Source organism: Lynx rufus, unplaced genomic scaffold (genome assembly GCF_022079265.1).
Source record: "Lynx rufus isolate CCGP_SWC_20201006 ecotype Redwood Valley unplaced genomic scaffold, mLynRuf1.p SCAF_29, whole genome shotgun sequence".
Lineage (NCBI taxonomy): Eukaryota > Metazoa > Chordata > Mammalia > Carnivora > Felidae > Lynx > Lynx rufus.
In genome coordinates this window covers 1183301-1199034 of record NW_025814844.1, presented here as the reverse complement: position 1 = coordinate 1199034, position 15734 = coordinate 1183301, and the positions used below count along the sequence as shown (strand labels likewise).

The following is a 15734-nucleotide window of genomic DNA, read 5'->3' as shown; positions in this document are numbered from 1 at the left end:
AGCCCAGCCAGCCTTAGCTTACGTGGTGGCCCCGCCCCCACAGGTGGGAATGGATTCAACTCTGGGTTCCCGCCAAGGGCACAATCGTGAACCTGCCCTGGGAGGGCCAAGCTGCAAACGGCAAACGTTGAATGGGAGGCTCCGATTTGAGTCTGATTCCTGGGTCTGTGGCCCCAGGCAGGATGCCAATCAAGGCTGAGGCTTCTGCTGGGGCACAGGACAGACAAGGCTAGGCAAAAGGACTCTAAGAGTAGGTTCTGGGAGGGCACCCCTCCCGCCCTCGGTTCCCCAGTCACTGTCCCGGCCCTGCACCCACTCCTCCGCAAGCCAAGGAAGCCCGAAGCAGCAGCAGCCTCCAAACCGTTTATTTCTCCGGACCTGGAGGTGGGGGTCGCTGGGGGCGAAGCGGGCACAATACTGCGGGCAGCAGGGCCTTGGTGCAGGCGGGTAGGGCCAGCGCGGCCCTCAAGCGAAGGTGGAGTTGTTCCAGCCCACGTTGGCCGCGTTCATGTCGTAGTAGTTGATGTAGATCCTGCGGGGCGTGGAAGCCAGATTCAGCGGGCTGCGTTGTCACGGGCCTTGGGCTGCGCCCCTCGGCGCCCCCACCGCCCCTCGGCGCCTCCACAGCCCAACGCACCTATCAGGGCTGACGCGCAGGCGCTCGGCCAGCAGGCCACACAGCAGCTTGCTGTAGGAACGGTTCTGCGCGCCGCCGATCTTGCCGATGCTGTGCAGGCTGCAGAGCGCGCACGGCTCGCTGGAGCCGCCGAAGACCATGAGCTGGTCAGGGACCACGTGCACCGCGATGTACTATGGGGAGATGGGGTGCGGTCAGCCGGCCCGCGAGCCCTCGCCTGGGCCCGGGCGGCCACCCATTCCATCCCTTCCCTGCCCAGAGCCTCGGCCTGGAGTCGCCCCCTCCTCGCCCCCAAGCCCGGGACCACCTCGTCCGGCCCGCACCCCTTCTCCCTGTTCTCTCCTGGCAAACCTGGGCCGGCTTGCCGGTGGCCTGCGCCAGCTGCTGAGTGAGCTCGGAAAGGAGCCCGTCCGGCACGGAAGCGCGGGGGACATTGGTGTTCACCACGAACATCGGCATGCTGGCGAAAGAACGGCGGGGACGGGTGCACAGAAACCCACGAACGCGCGAAAGGCTGCAGCACGGTAACCTGAGCTACGTGACCGCCGCCTGGTGCCGCCCAACAGGAAGCTGAGGCCCCGCCTCCTGTGACGCCACAGCCGGCGGACGCCCCGCCTCCGGACGCCCCGCCTACGTGCGGCTGTGGGGCCCTCCCGGCTGGTGGGGCCCTTCAGTCTTCGGAAGCGGAGGCCCCGCCCCTGTGCGGCCACAGCTCTCTCCTGACTGTTGAAGTCCAGGCTGGCGGAGACCCTGTCTTGGCGGAACTTGGGTTGCTGGCTTCCTGGTCCCACTCACCCTCTCAAAGCCGTTCTTCACGCGGCGGCCAGAAATATTCCTATCCTTCGTTTCTTCGCTAGTCCTTTACTTTAGTCACTGACGTTTATTCAGCGACGTGTGTGTGCCAGGAGTTCGAAATGCAGCAGTTAACTGAGCACGTGGCCCCTGCCACCCGCCAGGAGCTCACAGCCAGCAAAGTAGATGAAGTCCCAGCCCATTCCACCACACGCACCGAACCTTTGTGTGCCCTGAGTTTCCAGGGCTACATGTTCCCCAAGGCTGTAGTCCTGGGCCTGTGTGTGTGTGTGTGTGTGTGTGTGTGTCTGTGTGAGAGTGATGGGGAAAGGTAGGCATTGCTGCAGGTAGAAGGGGGCAGCCAGAGTAGAGTCAGGGGCAGCATCCAGGTGCCTTCCCTGCACCCTTGCTCTTTAACGTAAGTGAGCATGCTGGGAGGTGCCAGGGGGAGGGGCAGGGAATAAGAGATGAGGCTCAGGCAGGGCTCCATAGGTCAAGCAGTTAACAGCTCTGTCTCGGAGCCCCTCCTCCCCTGTGCAACTTCTCTGCAGGTCTGGGAACTTTAGCTCCTCGGGGGAAGCCCCACCATAGTTAGGTCCTCTAGGAATGCCCTCCCTGAGAGTCTTGGTGAATTCTTTCCATCCCTTCCACCAATGGTAAGCTCAGGGGGCATCTAGTGGGTAGCAAGCATACAAGAGACACAGACTGAATACTGGTTGAATGAACGAATGGGTGAATGAAGACAGTCATGACACGGCAGGAAGAGGATAGGGCAGTGGCTGGATTGGGACCCTGGCCAGGCCTGCAGGCCTTGCCATCCCTGGGAAGAAGGGCTTGTGGCTACGTGGCCACCCCACTTCCACTCTGAAGAGCCCCCTCTGGTCAGGGTGCTGTGCTGGGGAACAGATCTCTCTCAGGTGCTCTAAGGGGCACACTGTGTTTGGCCAAGTCCTCAGAGCTCTCTAGGAAGGTCCTGTCTTCCTAGCATCTGGCAGGTGCTATCCAGTTAAGGTGGCACAGCACACACTGGCCTTGATATGCTACAGCAAGGACACTTGTGCCTGTGGGACCAGCCAGTATCCATTCAAGTAGGTCCCATGGCCCAGTTGTGCAATACCCTGCAAGTGTTTGTTCCTCCACCTAGGCCCCAGGCTGCTTCCTCACTCTCACACCCTATGCCCAGGCCTCCTTACCACTGATGGACTGATGCACTCCACACCATGTCAACAGCTACCCCCCCTTCCGAGCTCAGTAGCCAATTCAGCACCTTCTGCTTCCTGTGTCCAAATCCAAGTGCATGACTATTCCTCCCACACCTGTTGGCCTGCCAGTGAAATGTACTTCCCTCCACTGTCACCCTTATCCTTCCCTGTCTCCACCCAGCCCATCACCACCACCACCACCTTAGTTTAAACTAGCTGGCTTCACCTTTGGCCTAGCATGGACCCTGTGATAACGCCATGGTGGACTGTTCTTCCTGGGAGAGGAGTCTATTTCCCTGCCCCCTGCCAGCAGACCTGGCCATATGACTTACCTTGCCCAATGAAATGCAAACAGAAGTTACGTAAGTGACTCCAGGAAGAATATTCAAGAGCCTGCACCTGCACCCGGTTCTCTGAGATGGTGGAAGTGTGACAAGATGGACCACACCAGCAAACACCAGCAATGCCCCTGTAGGTGAGCCACTGCGATTTTGAGGTTTACTGTAGCATAGGGCAGTCTTCCCTAATCAGGACAGCCTATTTACTAATTACCCTTCCCTTTCCCAGTAGCAGTCAGTGCCATCTTTCTGGAAGGGCATCTGGGGAGGTGATATCATTCACAGGCCCACCCCTTACTAGCTTGGACACTTGACTCACCCCCTCTCTGAGATTCAGTTTGTTCCCCCACCTGTAATTTGAAGATAGTAGTGTCCACCTTACAGAGGAGTGTTCTGAGGACCAAGCAGCCTAAATACTGGCGATAGTCCCTGCTGATATTAGAGATAGTACTATCACAATGCCCTGGCGTGTCACAATGCCCTGCCCCACAGTTTGCACCCCTCCCCCTTGGTCCCTGAGTCTGTGCACTGTCCTTAGGGACCATGCTCCTGACTCTTGGCTCTGGCATTGGTCCTGAAATGTGGTTTGCATGCACTTTACCTCATCTACCTCAGTTCCTTGGGAAAGCCCCAGAAACCCTGGCTTTAATGTGGTCCTGTAACATGCCCAGCACCTCTCCTTCCTTTGAGGCCATAACCTTATTCCTATTTGTGCGTTAATGTTTCCTTGCTAGGTGGTAAGCTCCATGAGAGAGGGGACTGGACTGTCTCTTTTTGGCCATCGCTGTTTGCCCACCTCCTTGACCCATTATTACCTCAGTGGTAGGCAGAGGGCCTCCAAAGATGTCCATGATCTAACCCCTGGAATCTGTGAATGTTATGTTACACGGCAGAAGGCACCACACAGATGTGATTAGAATTGCGGACCTTCAAATTGGGGGGTCATTATGGATTATCTGGGTTGGCCCAATGTAATCACACGAGCCCTTAAAAGCAGATAATTTTTTCCAGCTAGACTCAGTGAGATGCGGCAGAGGGGGAAGTCAGACTCAAAAGCAGGAGAAGGACTTGATGCGCCATTACTGGCTCTGAAGATGAAGGAGGCTAGGAGCCTCAGTCATACAACCACAAGGAACTGGATTCTGCTAACAACCTGAATGGACTTGGGAGAAGTGGGTTCTTCTCTAGTTGACCTAGGGACACCTTGACTTTGGCCGTACAAGACCCTAAGCAAAAGACCCAGTCACTTGATGCTGGACTTCTGACCCACAGAAAGTGTGAGATAATAAATCTATGTTGTTTTAAGCTGACAAATGTGTGTTGATTTGTTCTAGGAGCAATAGAAAGGTAATACATTTGGCATTGATAGGGGCTTGATAATTATTTGCTGAACAGCAGGGACACATGCACTGGGAGGTGTCGGCAGGCTGCTGAGCTGCCTGGGATCATCTCCCCTTTCCTCCTCACTGACTGAATCTCAGTTCTGTTTGATTAGAACACTCGCTGCCCCAGAGCCCCTGACAACCAGGCATGGCCACATGAAGCTCATGCCATGTGTGGGGTTTATGGGGAAGCAGGTGATTTGCTAACAGAGGTGCCACCCTTCCCTTTTCCTCCTGCCCACTCCCCAAACTTGGACATGACCCCCAGATATGCAGCAACTGTTAGGCAACCATGAGCTGGAAAAACACAGGCCAAAGAGCCAGGAGTGGCAGCCCAGAGGAGCCTGGGGCTCTGAAAAATAAACCCCTCTCTGCTCAAAGCACTGCTTATCAGGGTTTGTGTCATTTGCAGCCCCAGTGCAAGTCCTGGCTCCTGCAGAGGACTTCCTGAGTGCCATGTCCAGGCATTCTTACTGCAAGTGTTTTTGCTGCAGGCATTTTCATGGCAAACGTTTTTGCCACATCACTGACCGGTCACAAGGCAGTGTTGCCATAAAAGATAAAATCAAGAAAAATAAAAGAGGGACATTCATTAAAAAGGACATAATTAAAAACTGAATAATAAAACTACTTGGCTGAGAAATACAAAATTTTTGGATACATTTATTTTTTTTTAATGTTTACTCATTTTTGAGAGACAGAGAGTATGCACGTGCAGGAGGGGCAAAGATGGGGACAGAGGATCTGAAGTGGGCTCTGAGCGGACAGCAAAGAGCCCTATAAGGGGCTTGAACTCACAAACTGTGAGATCATGACCTGCGCTGGAGTTGGACGTGCAACCAACTGAGCCACCCAGGTGCCCCTAATATATTTGAATACATTTAAAACGTGTGTAGATTCTATGCAAATAACTGATTTTATTTTGTGAATTGTATCTATGTATGCTTTCAAGATCTTTCATTCATAGTATTGCACATTTTTTTTTTTATTCACTCATTAGGCATCACAGTTTTTCTTTTTTCACTAAACTTTCGTCCTTCATTAAGAGAGATATCTGTTTCTAAACACTAGGGTGCATTTTGTTTGTTCGTTTTTATTTTGTTTTTACTTTTTTTAAAATTTTTAATGTTTATTTATTTCTGAGAGAGAGACAGAGAATGAGCTGGGGAGAGGCAGAAGAAAGAGAGATGCAGAATCTGAAACAGGCTCCAGGCTCCAAGCTATCAGCACAGACCTGGATGAGGGGCTCAAACCCACGAACTGGGAGATCATGATCTGAGCCAAAGTCAGATATGCAACTGACTGAGCCACCCAGGCGCCCCTGTTTGTTTGCTTTTACAGGTGTATTTTTGAGAGACAAGGAGAGAGCATGAGTGGGGAGGGGTGGAGAGAGAGGGAGACAGGATCAGTGGCAGGTTCTGTGCTGACAGCAGAGAGCCCTATGCAGGGCTTGAAGAACCATGAGATCGTATATACATATACATAGGGTGTATATCACATCTTTATCCATTATCCATTAATCAATCGATGGACACTGGGGCTGCTTCCATAATTTGGTATTGTAGATAATGCTGCTATAAACATAGGGGTGTATGTGTCCCTTTGAATGAATGTTTTTGTATTTGGGGGGTAAGTATCCAATAGTGTGACTACTGGATAGTTCTATTTTTATTTTAGTTCAGTTTTAGTGGGTTTTTTTCTTTGTGAAAACTTCTACATTGTTATTTGTTCTTGGTATTTTGTCACATATCCATTCATAGACCTTCCATAGTTCTATGGGAAATGCAGTCAATACTCTGCACCCCTGTATAGACCATTATGAAGGCTAAGATTCATATAATATACAAATGGGAACACTGTGTCAATGGAGAAACGAAACCAAACCGTCAACCAGTTGATGAAACCAAAGAGCCCAACCAGTTTTTGGTTTGTTTTTTTTTTTTTTTTTTTGTATCTTTTACAGCAAAATTGTTTCACAGCCAATTAGTTATGTGGTGAATTGCTTACGGCAAAGATGCTTACAGGAAAACGACCTAGAACCGTCTGGTGGGTAAGGACTGCCAGGCACGAAGCAGCAGGGAAGAAAACCTCCCAATGCAGGGACACGCCAGCTGGGTAAGGGGGAATATGGCCCATGCAAGCACTCAGCAGACTCTAAAAGCAGGGAGCATTTCTGTGGGCAGGATCTGAGTTACCTGAGCTGGAAAGAGGGCATAGGGAGGACAGAGGCCTACTGGCACCCCACTGTGGGGCTACCTGCTCTTCCCCTTGCTGCCTCTCCCCTGCCAGCAGCCCATGTCCCGGGGCAGTCCACCCTTCCACAGCCTCCCACGAGCCTCATTTCCCTCAGCATCTCTCTCCTGGTCACGCAAGGCTCATCACCCCTACAGCAAAAACCCAGCCAGCCCTGAGCCCTCGACAGTCCCTGAACTCATCAGTCCCATGCCCTTCCTTGTTCACTGAACACATTGTGGTTCACATGTGGTGAACACATTCAGTGAACAAAGACAAGCGAAGATGATTCCTCCCCACCTCATTCCTGCTTCTGGTCACAGTGGAAAGAGACATGGGGGTCAGCTGTACCTGAAGGTATGGGATTGCAGAGGGGGGTGTCTGCCAGGAGACCACCACATGGCAAAGAAAGGGTCTAGGTGTGGTGGGGAGCCAGCAGTCACAACCAGTTCTCCCCACAGTACCCTGAGACACGGTCCAGAGAAGGTGATCTGGGTGAAGTCACTTCAACTCTCTGAGCCTCAGTGTCAGAATGGGGGGTGAGGTGGTGACTCCTTTCCCATAGGCTTGTGTGAAGATTAAAGGGGCTAAAAGGACAAAGTGCAAAGTCACTGGCTTATAGTAGGTGCTCAGTGAATGCCTGAACTTACCATATTGTACCCAAGTGTCCTGGAGCAGGAAATGAGCTAATAGACCTCAACCCCAATGGTGGACATGCAAGCCAAGAGGGTGACTGTGCTCTCCTTCCCTGGTGTCCAAGTCCTGTCCCAACCCACCCCTGTCCTCACAGGATCCTTCAAAGGCAAGGCCAGGCTGCTCAGAAGGCCCCTAGGCACTGTTCTGCTCCTGCTGCTGCATAGTCCCGCTCAGACTCACATCCACGAGAGCTCACAGCAGCCTGTCCCAAAGGTAGTGTCCTGGACTTCTTGGAAATCCTTATTTCCCAGAGGACACATAAGCATGCACCCTGGTGGCAGGGCACCTTAGAGAGTATGAGGTCACTGGTCATTGGAGTGTCATGGGAAGAGACCATGGGAAGGTCTGGCTCCCTATAATTACAGGATAAATTCCCCACCTGGCCTTCAGCCCCCCCCCCCCACTTCACCTTAGAGCTCTTCTGCCCCATGGATGCTGGGCTTCCCCACCCACACATCCGCTCTGTCCCAGGGCTTTCCCATCTCCATTCAGTAGCATCTATGGCCCTCATGAAGTCTTCCTGACACCTCTAGCTGGAAACCTACCCATCCCTAGGCCTCTTCACCCTGGGACACCATGGACACATTTCCATGGTCTGCCTCCAAAGAAAGCCGAGTATGTGTGTGTGTGCGCACACATGCACAAAAAGTTGGCATCCACCCCTGGAATGTGGCTCCACTGCTAGAGCCACAGGGATGAGACCTGGGCTCCCCCTCAGCATCCTTGTCCTTCTTTGAGTGTCTGGTTCTCCCTAACCTTTGATTTCCTGCTGCCTGTAGAATGGAGCCAGGGAACCAGCAGCACAGGGACTCTGACCTCCTGCAGGGTCTGTAGGAAGGGCCAAACTGTGGACTCTCTTCCCTCCTGCCTCTGCAGAGCCTTAGCTGTGGCCCTTTGGCCTTGGCCTCCATGCCCTGCCACCAGCCCTGGATCTACCCTCAGCACTGGCTCAAGCCCCAGGTCCACCACTAACCCATAGTGTCACCGTGGACCCTTCAGATGGCCTTTGGACCTCCCCCACAGAATGGGATCAGAAGAGCCAGGGCCTGGAGGCAGTGTACTGCAGTGGTCATGACCACCCAGGTTCAGTCCTCGCCTACCACCTGGTGGTGTGACCTTGCTCCTTGGATAAGCCACTGCCTTCATGTGCCTCTCCTGCTCCTGTGTAAAACAGGGCTAATAAAAGCACTTATTTCTGGGGGCATTTGCTCAGGTTAGAGGTGCCAATGCTTGTGAAGCACTCAAAATAGTCTCAATAAGTGGAAAAGCCTCCATAGATGTTGGCTCAGAATGGTGTTGTTGATGCTGTGGTTGTGAGACTGTTTGACTTTCTTCAAGGTGAAGGTCACCGCTTCCTCCCAACCCTGGTGCAGCCTGAGGACAGGGACAGTGGTGGACACCTTGGGATACAACAGGCCCTAAGAGAATAAACTGGATAAACTGAAGGAATCAATGTAATCAATGGATGATTCAGCTGAGGCATGGAGAGGACAACCTGTGTCCCAATAAGAGGGAACCAGAGTGTCAGGGTCCGGAGAGGAGTGGATGAGGACGAAGGCAGGGGAATCAACTGCAGCCCTTTGGAAGCCATGCGGCCCTGACCCTTGAGAGCAGGGCATGAGAACTGGTAGCCAGGTTTGCTGGCCCAGCAGGGAGAGGCTGGGCCCCGGAAGCTGAGACTCAAAGCCCGGGTAACTAGCAAGCCAGGGAGAAGGTGTGTGAGTCAGGAGAGGGAGCTAAGCTGGTGCTCTGGAAGATGGGAGAAGCCACACTGTCTGGGGTCTGGGCAGGTGAGTCAGAGCTGGGGGGCCTTTGTCTATGGAGGAGAGCATTTCAGGGGGGTTGGGGGACTGATAGATATCAGTAGACAGGGATGGGAAGGGGCTGGCTGGTGGGACCCCTCCATCAAGGGTGGTCTGAGGGCCCAAGGTCAGGGATTCACCCACCAGGCAGGCCTCCCCGTCTCTGCAGTCAGGGAGGAGGTAGCACAGGCTCTCAGGGAACAGGGACAGGGAGACAAGCTGGAGCAGCCCAGGCACCAGGCAGCTGGCAGGCAGCAAGGCCCAGGCCTGCGTGGGTTTCCCAGGAGCTCCCTGGGGAGGCAGAGGAGAGTCCAGGTCAGATGCATCCTTGCTAGAACCCTTCCCTTACCCCTTGTTCTCTTGCCTGCAGGCCTACAGAGGGTCCGCATTGTCTTGTGCTTCTTCCTAACCAGCTCTGGATCAGGATGTCAGCCCAGAAGAGGAGCAGGAAGTTTCTCCTGTCTCATAATGCCCTCACTGTTTCCCCAGGGGCCTAGGCCCTGCCCCTCCCTGTCTTGAGAAAAACAAGGCTCTGAGGCTGACACCCTCCCACAATCCCTCCATCACCATCACCCCCTACTCTGTGCAGCCTTCGCTCTGCCCCCTGCCCTATGGAGTCTCACCAGGCAGTTCACACTCAAATGGGAAGGCTAATAATAGCCTTGGCCCAAACTGGCAGATTTCAGGCCACGGGATTTGAAAAATCATTTGAGGACAGAAAGACTTACTGGTGTCCCCAAACCCTCCATGCAGGTTGGCATCCAAGTTGTCCAAGTCTGACCCGTCCCATCAGGATCCCCAGGGTTGGGAAGATGGCTGAGGCCACAGATTCAACCCTTATCTCATACCATAAACAAAAATTAACTCAAAATTGATCATCAATGGGGCGCCTAGGTGGCTCAGTTGCTTGAGTGTCCAACTTTGGCTCAGGTCATGATCTCATGGTTCAGTTAGTGGGTTCCAGCCCAGCGTGGGGCTTTGCACTGACAGCATGGATCCTGCTTTGGGATTCCCTGTTTCCCCCCTCTCTCTGCCCCTCCCTACTCCCTCAAAAATAGATAAACATTAAAAAAATTTTTTTAACTGTTAAAAAAAAAGATCAACATAAATATAAAAGTAAAAGTTAAAACTACCAAACATTTAGAGGAAAATCTTTGCAATGATAGACAAAGACGTCTTAGGACACAAACTGCATTAATCATATGAGATAAAACTGATAAATTGGACTTTATCAAAATAAAAATTTCTGCTCCTAGGCACTATTAAGAAATTAAAAATGTGGGGTGCCTGGGTGGCTCAGCCGGTTGGGCGTCTAACTCGTGGTTTCAGCGTGGGTCCTGATCTGGCGGTTCATGAGTTCTCGCTATCAGTGCAGCCTATCTGTGCTATCAGGGCAGAGCCTGCTTGGGATTTCTCTCTCCCTCTCTCTCTCTGCTCCTCCCGGCGCTCTCTCTCTCTCTCTCTCTCTCTGAAAAAAAAAATAAACATAAACATTTTATTAAAAATATCATTAAAAAGGTAAGTTACAGACTGCAAGAAAATATTGGCAATACATATATCTGATAAAGTAATTGCATCTAGAATGTATGAAGAATGTCCTCAACTCAAAACTAATGCAAATAACCCAATAAAAAATGGTGAACACTAGGGGAAAATCTAGATGATCAACCATGGGTTTGGCGATGCCTCTTCAGATATGACACCAAAGACACGATCCATGGAAGAAAGAACTGATAAGCTGGACTTCCTTAAAAGTAAAAATTTCTGCTCTGAGAAAGACACTGTCAAGAGAATGAAAAAACAAGCCACAGACTGGGAGGAAATATTTGCAAAAGACATATTTGATAAAGGGCTGTTAACCAAAATATACACAGAACTCTTAAAACTCAGTAATAAGAAAATGAACAACTTGATTTTTAAAATGGGCCAAAGACCTTAACAGACACCTCACCAGAAGATCTACACATGTCAAATAAGCATATGAAGAGATGCTCCACATCATATGTCATCCGAGAAATGCAAATTAAAACAACAATGACATATTGGGAGCCTGGGTGGCTCAGTCAGTTGAACATCCGACTTCGGCTCAGGTCATGATCTCACAGTTTGTGGGTTTGAGCCCTGAGTCAGGCTCTGTGCTGGCAGCTCAGGGCCTGGAACCTGCTTCAGATTCCATGTCTCCCTCTCCCTCTGCCCCTCTCCTGCTCGCGCTCTGTCTCTCTCTGTCTCTCAAAAATAAATGAACATTAAAAAATAAAATAAAATAAAACAACAATGAGATATCACTAGCAGTTGTTAAATTGCCAACATCCAAAACACTGACAACACCAAATGCTGGAGAGGATGTAGAGCAATAGAAACACTCATTCACTGCTACTGAGAACGCAAAATGCTACAGGCAATTTGGAAGATAGTTTGGCAGTTTTTACAAAACAAAGCATACTCTTTTTTTTTTAATTTTTTAATGTTTATTTTATTTTTGAGACAGGGAGAGACAGCATGAACAGGGGAGGGTCAGAGAGAAAGGGAGACACAGAATCTGAAACAGGCTCCGGGCTCTGAGCTGTCAGCACAGAGCCCGACGCGGGGCTTGAACTCACGGACCGCGAGATCATGACCTGAGCCGAAGTCGGACGCTTAACCGACTGAGCCACCCAGGCACCCCTAAAACAAAGCATACTCTTATCCTGTCGTTGAGCAATCATGTTTCTTGGTATTTGCCCAAAGGGGTTGAAAATGTATTTTGACACAAAAACCTGCACGTGGATGTGTATACTAGCTTTATTCATAATTACCAAAACTTAGAAGCCACCAAGATGTCCTTCGGGAGGTGAATGGATAAATAGACTGTGGTTCATCCAATGAAATATTATTCTGTGCTAAAAAGAAATGGGCTATAAAGCCACGCAAAGACTTGGGGGAAATTTAAATGCATATTACTAAGTGAAAGAAGCCAATCTGAAAAGGCTACATACTGTGCAATTCCAACTATAGGACATTCTGGAAAAGGTAAAATTATGAAGACAGTAAAACCTCCCTCATTGGTTGCTAAGGATCAGCGGAAAGGGAGGGATGACTAGGTAGAGAAGAGCACTTTTAGGATGGTGAAAATACTCTGTATATACTACAGTGATGGGTGCGTGTCACTATACATTTGTCCAAACCTATAAAATGTAGCACACAACATGGCTGCTGGGTGCTAATGATGTGTCCACGTAGGTTCATGGATTATAACACATGTACCACTCTGGTGGGGGATGTTGATAATAAATGAGGCTATGCATATGTGGGGGTAGGGGGTATTTGGGAAGTGTCTATATTTTTCTCTAAATTTCGCTGTGAAATGAAAACTTCTCTAAGAAAAATAAACTATTTTTTAAAATCTTTTTAAAGATGTTTTAAGTTTATTTATTGTTGAGAGAGAGGTGCCTCTAGTATTTTTTAATATTAAAAAAAAAAAAGTAAGGGGCGCCTGGGTGGCTCAGTCAGTTGAGTGTCTGACTTCAGCTCAGGTCATGATCTCGCAGTTTGTGAGTTCAAGCCCCGCGTTGGGCTCTGTGCTGCCACCTCAAAGCCTGGAACCTGCTTCAGATTCTGTGTCTCCTTCTCTCTGCCCCTCCCCTGCTCATGTTCTGTCTCTCTGTCTCTCTCTCTCTCTCTCTCTCTCTCTCTCTCTCTCGGTCTCTCAATAATAAATAAACGCTAAAAAAATTAAAAAAAAAAAGTAAGTAATTTCCATACCCAGTGTGGGGCTCAAACCCACAGCCCCAAGATTAAGAGTTGCATGCTCTACTGACTGTGCCACCCAGGCACCCCCTAAAAACAATAAAGTCTTTGGGGCACCTGGGTGGCTCAGTCCAGTAAGCATCTGACTTGGGCTCAGGTCATGATTTCATGGTTGGTGAGTTCAAGCCCCCCATCAAGCCCTGCATGGGGCCCCGCATGGAGCTCCATACTGTCAGTGTGGGATTCTGTGTCTCCCTCTCTCTCTGCTCCCCCCTACTTGCATTCTCTCCCTCCCTCTCTCAAAATAAATAAACTTTAAAAAATAATAAAATAAAACCTTTATTAAAAAATCAGTGGACAGGCTTTCCCTCTGCTCTGGGAACATGGTGGCAGCCTCAGGGAGAGCTCTGCTGTGAAGGGGCAGTGGGGAGCAACCGCCAGCAGGAGTGTGACTTCAGCCTCTGTCACAGAACACCGTCATCATGGAGTGCTGGTGGAAGGTGCCACGGGAGGGAGAGGGCCGGAAGCTGTGCCTGCACTGGTGACACTGCATCTATGAGCTGGTAGAGAGAACACCCTGGAGCTAATCCTCACAAAGTCAGTGGGAGGACTTGGAGTACTAGTGACCTGGACTTGGTGAAGAAATCTTTGGGCGGGAATTGACTACTGTCTCCAGGTCTGGCGGTAAATGCATCCCCTGAGACCAAGAAATTGGCCGAGGAGGAGAAATTGCTGAGACAAGAAGGAAAGTTAGAGAAGATCCAGAGCAGGGCAGGTGAGATGACAATGACATTTCTAAGAAGCTGTCACCTAGAGGCAGGAATGAAGAACATCCTCAAATGGGAACTAAACCCTGAAATAGTTGCCCACGATTTCTTTCTTTTTTTTAATTAATATTTTTAATGTTTATTTATTTTTGAGAGAGAGCGTGAGCAGGGGAGTGGTGGAGAGAAGGGAACAGAGGACCCGAAGCAGACTCTGCTGACAGCAGAGAGCCCGATGTGGGGTTGGAACTCACGAACCATGAGACCATGACCTGAGCCGAAGTTGAACACTTAACCCACTGAGCCACCCAACTGCCCCTGCCCTCCATATCTTAAAGAATCCTGGTTGCTGTGGGCTCACATGTATTAAAGTTACCAGAGGACTCATCACTAGGTGGGGTGGACACTGGTGTGAGGGGTTGGTAAATGGGCTTGATGCTGTGAGGTTACCTATGTCTGTGGTGAACTCTGAAAGGCCCAAGACCGAAAGGTACAAGTACTGGATGATCCGAACCTACTCTCCTTCAACAGCAACAGAGCAAAATCAGAGGAGCGGTGGAGCAAAGATGGGTCATCACCCTGAAACCACTCCCCCCTCTGACCAAGTAATGGAATTTTATTCTGTTTTATTATTTTATTTTATTTTATTTTATTTATTTTTTATTTATTTATTTTGGGAGAGAGAGCATGAGCAGGGGGGAGGGGCAGAAAGGGATAGAAAATCCCAAGCAGCCTCTGCACTGATAGCGCAATCAGACATGGGATTCGAACTCACAAACTGTGAGATCATGACCTGAGCCGAAACCCAGACTCGGTGGTTTAATCAACTGAGCCACCCAGATGCCCCTATTTTTTATATATATTTTTTAAAAGTTTATTTATTTTGAGAGAGAGAGAGAGAGGGTGAGCAAGAGGAGGGGCAGAGAGAGAGAGAGAATCCCAAGCAGTCTCCATGCTCTCGGTGCAGAGCCTGACATGGGCGTGAACTCACAAACCGTGAGATCATGACCTGAGCAGAAACCAAGAGTTGGATGTTTAACCAACTGAGCCACCCAGGTGCCTTCAAATAGTGGAATTTTAAAGAGCATATGGGGACATTGGCCTAAACTGCATGTACACGTTGAATCCTCCATATTTCCCACCTCCGTCTTTGACTGTTACACATCCAGCCTTATTGGGGCAGTCCTGCTCAAGGAGTACTAGGCTGTAGATTTGATAAGCTGAATACTAACAGATGGAAACAGTCTAGATCCTATTTAGCCTCCTCCTCCCTTGGAATTTAGTGGAACAAATAGGAGAGCTAAACACCATCCTCAGTACTGGGCTCATCTTCATACACACTGGACATTTGTATCTCAAGAGGAGATAAAGAGGTTGTGCTCTTTTTATTTTTTAGGTTTTTTTCATTACAGTGATACAGTTAATGTTATGCAGTTATGATTTAATACTGCACCTTTATGTTTATTTACATATCTCTCTACTGCAAATGGCACCATGTATGGTCTTTAAGTGTTTGCATGCATAAGTTTTGATAAATTTTAACTTTTTTTTTTAGAGAGAGAGAAAGAGCACGAGTGGATGAGGGGTAGAGACGGGGTGGGGGGGGGAGGAGAGAGAGAATTCTAAGCACACTCCACGCTCAGCAAAGAGCCTGACTCAGGGCTGTATCCCACCACCCTGGGATCACGAGTCAGATGCTCAACCGACTGAGCCATCCAGATGCCCCTAACTTTGTTTTGTTGTTGTTATTGTTGTTAATAGTGGACAAAAGATTTGAACAGATTCTTCACAAGGGAAGATACATGAATGGCTATATTGAGTACATGAAAAGGTACTCAACATTATTATGATGAGCATTATAATCATTAGTCATCAGGGAAATGCCACCATTAAACCACAAGGAGACACCATTGTACCACCTGCAGCATGCCTAAATTAAGAAGACAGACAATACCAAGTGTTGGTGAGGGTCTGGAGCATCCACAACTCTTCTACATCACTAGTGAGGATGTAAAACAATACAATCACTTTGGACAATTTCTTCTATAGTTTTTGTTTTGTTTTGTTTGTTTTCCTCCCATAGTTAAACATACATTTACTATGGGGTTTTTTTTAAGTAACCTCTACACCCAATATGGGGCTCAAACTCACAACCCTGAGATC

General features: G+C 49.5%; 1 protein-coding gene and 1 pseudogene across 1 annotated transcript; one reads left to right on the top strand and one right to left on the bottom strand.

Annotated features, from left to right (window-relative positions):
- Positions 1 to 349: 349 nt before the first annotated feature.
- Positions 350 to 1189, bottom strand: MIF (macrophage migration inhibitory factor). Its single transcript, XM_047090271.1, has 3 exons — positions 989 to 1189; positions 638 to 810; positions 350 to 532 (listed from the first exon to the last, which is right to left on the bottom strand). The coding sequence occupies exons 1-3, from the start codon at positions 1094 to 1096 to the stop codon at positions 466 to 468; spliced, it is 348 nt and encodes a 115-aa protein (XP_046946227.1). The 5' UTR covers positions 1097 to 1189; the 3' UTR covers positions 350 to 465.
- A 6099-nt stretch (positions 1190 to 7288) lies between these two features.
- On the top strand, positions 7289 to 14774 carry LOC124519792 (39S ribosomal protein L9, mitochondrial-like; annotated as a pseudogene).
- The last annotated feature ends 960 nt before the right edge of the window (positions 14775 to 15734 follow it).